This window comes from Cherax quadricarinatus, chromosome 59 (assembly GCF_038502225.1).
Source record: "Cherax quadricarinatus isolate ZL_2023a chromosome 59, ASM3850222v1, whole genome shotgun sequence".
Lineage (NCBI taxonomy): Eukaryota > Metazoa > Arthropoda > Malacostraca > Decapoda > Parastacidae > Cherax > Cherax quadricarinatus.
The window spans coordinates 21100789-21110788 of NC_091350.1; the positions used below are offsets into that span (position 1 = coordinate 21100789).

At 39.1% G+C, this 10000-nt stretch overlaps 1 protein-coding gene across 6 annotated transcripts in view; it reads left to right on the forward strand.

The window, feature by feature from the left end:
* The window catches only part of CASK (peripheral plasma membrane protein CASK), an 842107-nt gene that overhangs the window by 774243 nt on the left and 57864 nt on the right, over positions 1 to 10000 (forward strand). For 4 of the 6 annotated variants that reach the window (XM_070097782.1, XM_070097783.1, XM_070097784.1 and 1 more), the window contains one exon: positions 8322 to 8354. The exons of the other annotated variants lie outside the window; for them this stretch is intronic. In XM_070097782.1, coding sequence (XP_069953883.1) covers positions 8322 to 8354 — 33 coding nt within the window. The remainder of the gene's footprint in view (positions 1 to 8321; positions 8355 to 10000) is intronic. 6 annotated transcript variants of the gene reach the window in all.

The following is a 10000-nucleotide window of genomic DNA, read 5'->3' on the forward strand; positions in this document are numbered from 1 at the left end:
AGCTATTACCCAAGTAATAGCTTTTATATCCTTTTACTCATGTACGAATTAATTGCTCTACCATATTGTATTACTTTTGTCACTACCACTACTACTACTACTACTACTACTACCACTAGTGAACATCGAAATGGTACCTCACTAGTATTCACCTCACTCTGAGCCTTTATATACCCTCTGTGTCCATGTATTGTTTGTAATGGCTTGATAAAGCTCCTGGAGAGCGAAACGTTGCCACAATAAATGTCACATTAGTTGCACTTGTGTCCTTTTACTTTACATATTGTCGGTAATTCTACCAACTTTATTACAAAACGTACAAAGGAGGATGACAAAGATGATCCCATGTATTAGAAATCTTCCCTATGAGGATAGACTGAGGGCCCTGAATCTGCACTCTCTCGAAAGGCGTAGAATTAGGGGGGATATGATAGAGGTGTATAAATGGAAAACAGGAATAAATAAAGGGGATGTAAATAGCGTGCTGAAAATTTCCAGCCAAGACAGGACTCGCAGCAATGGTTTCAAGTTGGAAAAATTCAGATTCAGGAAAGATATAGGAAAGCACTGGTTTGGTAATAGAGTTGTGGATGAGTGGAACTCCCGAGTACAGTTATTCAGGCTAAAACGTTCTGTAGTTTTAAAAATTGGTTAGATAAATACATGAGTGGGTGTGGGTGGGTGTGAGTTGGACCTGACTAGCTTGTGCTGCTGGGTCTGGTGCCGTGTTCCTTCCTTGAGTGAAGGTGACCAGACTGGGTGGGTCATTGGTCTCATCCGGGGGAGTGGGGACATGGACCTGCTCCGCATGGGTCAGTAGGCCTGTTGCAGTGTTCCTTCTTTCTTATGTGTGTGTGTGTGTGTGTGTGTGTGTGTGTGTGTGTGTGTGTGTGTGTGTGTGTGTGTGTGTGTGTATATGTGTGTGTATGTGTATGTGTGTGTATGTGTCTGTGTGCATGTGTGTGTGTGTGTGTGTGTGTGTGTGTGTGTGTGGGGTTAGAGGCGCTTATGTTCCCAATTTACAAAAACTCGTAAATAATCAGCGCTGATGCACCGTTGTTTACCTCAAACAATAAGGTGCGGCCTCTATAACATTCCGAGATTACAGAAAATCCGAAAAATCATTTTGAATACCATACCATGTTGGTGGCGTCCTGGTCAACGTATTCCTTCACCAATTATAACTAACAGTAATGCCCGGCTGTGTTTCCATCTCGCGTGTGGACACAAACACTTCTTCATGTCTCCTGTGTCACCGAAAATAGGCCACACCTCTTTTAAATTTTCCATTAATCTGGTTAATTCTGACGTTCATAAGAAAGTGTTGAGAAAGCAGTGGTTTTGGAGATAGATAACACAGAGATAAAATCTTATACTAGTTGGTTTTCCGATTTGAGTTCGTACACCAAACAACAGTTCTGGGTACGTACACCAAACAGTTCTGGGTACGTACACCAAACAGCAGTTCTGGGTACGTACACCAAACAGTTTTGGTACGTACACCAAAAATACTTCTGGGTACGTATACCAAAAACACTTCTGGGTACATACAGCAAACAATTCTGGATACGCACACCAAACAGTTCTGGGTATGTACACCAAACAACAGTTTGGATACGTACACAAACAGTTCTGGGTACGTACACCAAACAACACTTCTGGGTATGCACGTGAAACAACACTTCTGGGTACGTACACCAAACACTTCTGGGTACGTACACCAAACACTTCTGGGTACGTACGCGAAACAACACTTCTGGGTACGTACACCAAACAACACTTCTGGGTATGTACACCAAATAGTTCTGGGTACGTACACCAAACAACACTTCTGGGTACGTACGCGAAACCACTTCTGGGTATGTACAACAAACACTTATGGGTACGTACACCAAACAGTTCTGAGTACGTACACCAAACAGTTCAGGATACGTACACCAAACAGTTCTGGGTATGTACACCAAACAGTTCTGGGTACGTACACCAAACAGTTCTGGGTACGGACACCAAACAGTTCTGGGTACGTACACCAAACAACACTTCTGAGTACGTACACCAAACAACACTGAGTATGTACACCAAACAGTTCTGGGTATGTACACTAAGCAACAGTTCTGGGTACACACGCCAAACAACAGTTCTGGGTACATACACTAAACAACACTTCTACGTACACCAAACAGTTCTGGGTACGTACACTAAACACTTCTAGGTACGTACACTAAACACTTCTGGGTACGTACACTAAACACTTATGGGTACGTACACTAAACACTTCTGGGTACGTACACCAAATACTTCTGGGTACGTACACTAAACAACACTTCTGGGTACGTACACTAAACAACACTTCTGGTTACGTACACCAAACAGCACTTCTGGGTACGTACACTAAACACTTCTGGGTACGTGCACTAAACAACACTTCTGGGTACGTACACTAAACAACACTTCTGGGTGCGTACACCAAACAACACTTCTGGGTATGTACACCAAACAGTTCTGGGTACGTACATGTTATGCAGGGTTCCAAAACAACAGTTCTGGGTATGTACACCAAACAACAGTTCTGGGTACGTACACCAAAGCAACAGTTCTGGGTACGTACACCAAACAACAGTTCTGGGTACGTACACCAAACAACAGTTCTGGGTACGTACACCAAACAACAGTTCTGGGTACGTACACCAAACAACAGTTCTGGGTTCGTACACCAAACAACAGTTCTGGGTACGTACACCAAACAACAGTTCTGGGTACGTACACCAAACAACAGTTCTGGGTACGTACACCAAAACAACAGTTCTGGGTTCGTACACCAAACAACAGTTCTGGGTACGTACACCAAACAACAGTTCTGGGTACGTACACCAAACAACAGTCCTGGGTACGTACACCAAACAATACTTCTGGGTTCGTACACCAAACGAAATAAAAATGGTCAGTGTGATAACAAAATCAATGTCTGGAGAGATCTGTGTCAGAACCCACGACTGTACCACACAAGTGAACAACGCCATCATGTAAAAAATAGACCAAGTAATTTACACCGTCATAGAAACCCAGGTTATAGGCCAATAACTTTCTCTAGATATTCAATCACTTTTAAATTACTTTTCATATATGTGAATTTGAGAAAGAATCAACTTTAGGTGTCAAAATGTCAGACATTTTTTTTTCAGAAAAAAAAATATCATGGCTGGTTTGGTATTTCAATTTTTTTTTTTTTTCTTCGAATGTCAAATAGAGCTCTAGTTTGATGAATATTAACACGGGAAAGAAAAGTGACCCGAGAGTGAAAAATCCAGTGACTTCATTTTAGAAAAAAAGATGGTTAAATTTGAAATAAGTGTACGTGAATTGTTCCAAACTGAGCTCATTCATTTTGACGTTCATAAGAAAGACTTTAAACAAAAAATGGGCGTGAAGAATCCGGTGAACAGTTTGAACACAACCCAACACTGCTTGTAATATTAGGGTAGTGCACCAAGCCACAATTCAGGGGTCGTCCACCAAGCCACAATTCAGGGGTCGTCCACCAAGCCACAATTCAGGGGTCGTCCACCAAGCCACAATTCAGGGGTCGTTCACCAAGCCACAATTTAGGGGTCGTCCACCAAGCCACAATTTAGGGGTCGTCCACCAAGCCACAATTTAGGGGTCGTCCACCAAGCCACAATTTAGGGGTCGTCCACCAAGCCACAATTTAGGGGTCGTCCACCAAGCCACAATTTAGGGGTCGTCCACCAAGCCACAATTTAGGGGTCGTCCACCAAGCCACAATTTAGGGGTCGTTCACCAAGCCACAATTTAGGGGTCGTTCACCAAGCCACAATTTAGGGGTCGTGCACCAAGCCACAATTTAGGGGTCGTTCACCAAGCCACAATTTAGGGGTCGTTCACCAAGCCACAATTTAGGGGTCGTCCACCAAGCCACAATTTAGGGGTCGTTCACCAAGCCACAACTTAGGGGTCGTCCACCAAGCCACAACTTAGGGGTCGTCCACCAAGCCACAATTTAGGGGTCGTCCACCAAGCCACAATTTAGGGGTCGTCCACCAAGCCACAATTTAGGGGTCGTCCACCAAGCCACAATTTAGGGGTCGTCCACCAAGCCACAATTTAGGGGTCGTCCACCAAGCCACAATTCAGGGGTCGTGCACCAAGCCACAATTCAGGGGTCGTCCACCAAGCCACAATTCAGGGGTCGTCCACCAAGCCACAATTCAGGGGTCGTCCACCAAGCCACAATTCAGGGGTCGTCCACCAAGCCACAATTCAGGGGTCGTCCACCAAGCCACAATTCAGGGGTCGTCCACCAAGCCACAATTCAGGGGTCGTCCACCAAGCCACAATTCAGGGGTCGTCCACCAAGCCACAATTCAGGGGTCGTCCACCAAGCCACAATTCAGGGGTCGTCCACCAAGCCACAATTCAGGGGTCGTCCACCAAGCCACAATTCAGGGGTCGTCCACCAAGCCACAATTCAGGGGTCGTCCACCAAGCCACAATTCAGGGGTCGTCCACCAAGCCACAATTCAGGGGTCGTTAGGTAAGACACATATGCAACAGTTAGACAACTTTATTCGTTTCGCCTACACAGTAGGCTTCTTCAGTCGAATACAGAAAGTAGGCAGGAACAGTAGAGATGTGAAGACGATGTAATCAGTCCATCACCCTTGAAGTCGTAGAATTTGAGGTTGTCAGTCCCTCGGCCTGGAGAAGTTCAGTTCCATAGTCAGGAACTGAACTTCTCCAGGCCGAGGGACTGACAACCTCAAATTCTACGACTTTAAGGGTGATGGACTGATTACATCGTCTTCACATCTCTACTGTTCCTGCCTACTTTCTGTATTCGACTGAAGAAGCCTACTGTGTAGGCGAAACGTTCCGAATAAAGTTGTCTAACTGTTGCATTTGTGTCTTACCTAACTACCTGTCGGTATTGCATACCATTTTGATGTTCAATTCAGGGGTCGTTCACCAAAACAACGAAAATAATAATGATAAAAAAAGCAAAAAAATCTGTAATGTAGATTTATATCTGCAAAAAAATTATAATCATACTCTATAAATATATTTTAAAACCCCCCTCCTTGCACATAATATATATATATATATATATATATATATATATATATATATATATATATATATATATATATATATATATATATGTCGTGCCGAATATGTAAAACTGGTCAATTAGCAAGAACTCATTTAAAATTAAGTCCTTTCTTAAATTTTCTCTTATACGTTTAAAGATATATTTTTTTCATTAATGTTAATGTAAAAAATTTATAATTTTGCACCAAAAGAATCTTAGAAAACTTACGTAACCTTATTATAACAAGTGCAATTTATTTTAGCCTAACCCAACTAAATATATTTTAGATTTGTTTACAATAATTTAATACTAAACAAACACAGTTAAATATATTTTTTTCGTTAGGTTCAGAATGATTTTGGCGAAATTATTGCATACACACATTTTCGCTTGTCCTATATGGCAAGATGAGCGTTGCTATTTAAGCCAAGATCGCAAGTTCTGCCTATTCGGCACGACATATATATATGTAATTACGGGCCATATAAGAAGAATGGATATATTTCTTCAGCTTTCACTCGATTTCATTTGGGTGAAAAAAAAAATTCAGAAATAATCTCAAGGCTGGTTATTGTCCTCAACACCGAGAACAACAGTGCTGCTGGCCACTTGAAGAGGGATGTACCTTGGAATATATGCACTCAGAATTTACTTTTAATCCCAAAACGCTTATATTCGGGATTAAAACATCTTTGATTTGTGGTGAACAAGTAACGCACAACGTCAGTGGTCATCGGTCGACAGCCTTAAACTTAGTTACACCATTTACTCTTGTCCCCATTCTTTTTTTTTTTTTTAATTTTTTGATTGATCGTGAACAAGTTCTATACATTAGATAAAAGAACACGGATAGAACTAATGTGACATTTTATTGTGGCTATATTTCGCTCTCCAGGAGCCGTTGCCACAATAAACTGTCACATTAGTTGCATCTGGGTCCATTTATTTAATATATTGTGGGTAATTTTACCAATATTACTTTCATACAGCATTAATGACTCATGTAGTCGAGAGGCTTCAAACCCGATTAGATTTAAAATGAGTTTTCCCGAGTTCACGCTTACTGACCATCTCCCAATAACCCATATCAGGAATGGTCGTCCATTAGGGCACTGCCTCTGCGGAAATAATTAAAGCTCTGTCTATATGTATGGATACTTATCTCTTCCTGGTATCTTCTCTGGGAGTTTAGTAATCTCATAATCCGGCTCTGCTGAAGACTTTCACTCTAGAAGCAACATGACTGTTTACTAGCAAGACATCGTCGTCATGATGACCTCAGATCCAGGTTTTAACATTGGAACACACGACAGTAAATGAACTAATTACGGAACGGGTGGCTTTTGAACTCATGGCAGTCCTATAACTCACAGGTGTGGAATTCACCTGTAAAAACCTGAATTTATGGTCACTGTGGTAGCCCATGCTAACCTCCCTATGGTGTATAGAAATATACTTAGATGAATCTTATTAGAGCCAGCTGGTCCAGTTCTGAACACATTGGCGTGTGAGTTTTAAGACTTTCACGCCATGGGTTCAAGCCCCACCCGTTCCCTGATTTGTTTGTAATCGTGTTATTACAATTTCGTGAGTAAATAACTGTGTGGTGACGCCTATACACAGGGTTTAAGGGGCATGTAAGTTCCATCGTCTTCTAATAAATTATTTTTTCCACTATAATCCACCTTGTCTATAATTACTATCACATTTGCTGTTTCGTAAGATGAAGTCCAGGATCTTTCCTTAATTCTAGGAAAGATCCTGGACTTCACCTTACGAAACAGAACAAATGTGATAGTAATTATAGACAAGGTAGATTATTACAAGACTGGGGAATTTACGTGCCTCTTAAGTCCAGCATCAGATTATTTTTTACCTCAACGGTTAAGGCAGAGTGATCCAAAGAAAACACATTCACTATCATTCATTCAATTGCTGTCTTTCCGTAAGAGTGTTGACATCGCAATGCAGATTAACCACCGACTGACTGTAGCATCGCCGCCGCTCCTTCAGAGTGCAGACACTGCACTCTGAAGGACTTGACTCCGCGTTACCGATTTCCCAGAATCCCGTCTTTAAAATTACCTTGATGAATCCTAGAATTTTACTCCTGTTTGAAGCTTTTGGATAGGGGAGGTTAGCATATAAAGTAAGTCTTGACAAGGTAAACAGTCCCCTGTTATGCTGCCGCTGCCTCCAATTGAAGCTCAATTGCAAGTTTATGATCAAATGCTTTTCAGGAAATACAATAAGCTGTTGTTTAGAAGAGATTTACAGTGGACCTGCATATATATATATATATATATATATATATATATATATATATATATATATATATATATATATATATATATATATATACACTGTCGTGCCAAATAGGTAAAACTGGTCAATTAGCAAGAACTCATTTAAAATTAAGTCCTTTCTAAAAATTTCTCTTATACTTATAAAGACATATTTTTTTCATTTATGTTAATGTAAATATTCATATTTTTTTACCAAAAGGACCTTAGAAAATTTACCTAACCTTATTATAACAAGCGCAGTTCAATTTAGCCTAATCTAACTAAATATATTTTAGATAAGGTTACAATAATTTAATAATAAACGAACACAATGTAATATATTTTTTTTCGTTAGGTTCATAATGACTTTTGCGATTTTATTGCATACACAAATTTTCGCTTGTCTTATACGGCAAGAAGAGCGTTGCTATTTAAGCCAAAATCGCAAGCTTTACCTATATATATATATATATATATATATATATATATATATATATATATATATATATATATATATATATAAATTTGTGGTACCGTACTTCAGTGTAAATTGTTTCTTTTTTTTATAAAGTCAGAAGAGTAACAATAATTCAGCTACAGTCTTCCTCCTGTGTCTCAGATCTTCATACTACGGATATTAAATTACTCAACTAATATCCTGTGAAAAATGTTATTTTTCCCCCCATACATTTTAAATCACTGTTCCACAGCTCTGTCATGAGCCTTGCAGCTGCTAGATTTAAGTGTAAACTGCTAGAATTGTTATTATTTTATCAGTGTTTTAAATCCACATTATTTGTATTAAACCAAACCTCTGTCACCCCCCACAAGGTTGTCAGGAACCTGAACCAATGCAGTGGGTAACTTGTCTGACGTATTTGTAAATTTATTCTAAATCATTCTGTTTTCTTTTTTTTACATCTTACCAGGACTGGTCTCTACGCAGTGGAGTTGTTAAAAAGGTTTTTATGAAAGCAATATAAGTTTTTTTTACCTTTCCTTCCTTAATAGATAAAAAACAGTAGAGGATATATTGCTTAGAGGTAGAGGTGACATTCATGGATCCTGCTGGATAGACTCTGGATGTGCTATATGAAGACATGTCAGCAAGCACTAGGATAAATTACACAACGTTTCAGCACTTCTAACATATAGAGGTTAGAAAGACACTATATGTAGTCGGAGAGTGAGGTGTGAGTGACCTGAAGAGTGACATGTTGGGATGAGGATGGGTAGACGATGGAATCATGTGACTCCTGTCACATGATCTCATCGTCTACCCGTCCTCATCTCAACATGACATTCTTCAGGTCACTCACACCTCACTCTCCGACTACATATACTGTCTTTCTAACCTCTGTATATTAGAAGTGACTGAAACGTTACCTTATATATCCTAGTGTTTGCCAAGGTTTATATCACTCTGAGCACTGCTAAACCTGGGACTCATAATGTTCCTTCTCACCCAGTATCCACAAGTCTGGGAATTGTCACAAGCAGTTTGGTACTATTAACTGCTTCAGCATACGGATTCAATCTAACTGTATTTGTGAATGTCACCAGAATGTTTCACCATCCTCACTTGTGCATGATCAGTCACATTGATAATTGTACTAGAATAATATTACATTTAACCTCAGTAGAAGGTATGATAATGATCTGATGGCTTATATTATTGCTAACATCTTAACAACTTTTCATCATAATTCATCATTATACAATTGAAAATGTTACAAAATGTAAAAAAAAAAAAATGAAGTGTAAATTCTCATTTTATATATTCATGGGGAAAACCTTGAACCCATTGAGGGGAAAAAGGGAGGTAATGAGGTTTGATCTCAGGAAGATGCAAAAATCTTCGAAAAAAAAAAAAATTGTGATTGATTACCACTGGAATGTTTTCCATCTTTCACTTAAAACGTCCCGTCGACTTTCTGGAGAAAGATACACTTTTGTTTGTGTACTTACATAATAACTGTAATTGTCACTTTTTTCTCTTTACAAAGAAAAAAAAGAGACAAAAAAAGTATTCCCTGTTATGTGTTTGTTTTTAATAACTATTAAGGAATAACTTAATCGATAGTACATAACTTGCTTGAAGATAGTATAGTAACTCTTGGAATTGCTGCTTCATGTGTCATGTATCGTGTATGTCTTGATAATCTCTCACTGGATGTTTTGATGGTTTGATCTGTGTATATATTAAATGTATATGTATACATGTGCTGGATCACTGCTGTGTATGTTAAATGTATTGTGTGTATACATGTGCTGGATCACTGCTGTGTATGTTAAATGTATTGTGTGTATACATGTGCTGGATCACTGCTGTGTATGTTAAATGTATTGTGTGTATACATGTGCTGGATCACTGCTGTGTATGTTAAATGTATTGTGTGTATTCATGTGATGCATCACTGCTGTGTATGTTAAATGTATTGTGTGTATACATGTGATGCATCACTGCTGTGTATGTTAAATGTATTGTGTGTATACATGTGCTGGATCACTGCTGTGTATGTTATTATTCACCTATATACAGTATTCTCACTATAATTAGTGTTTTAGTTAATATTGATATAATCAATGTTTTCTTTAAAATATTAAT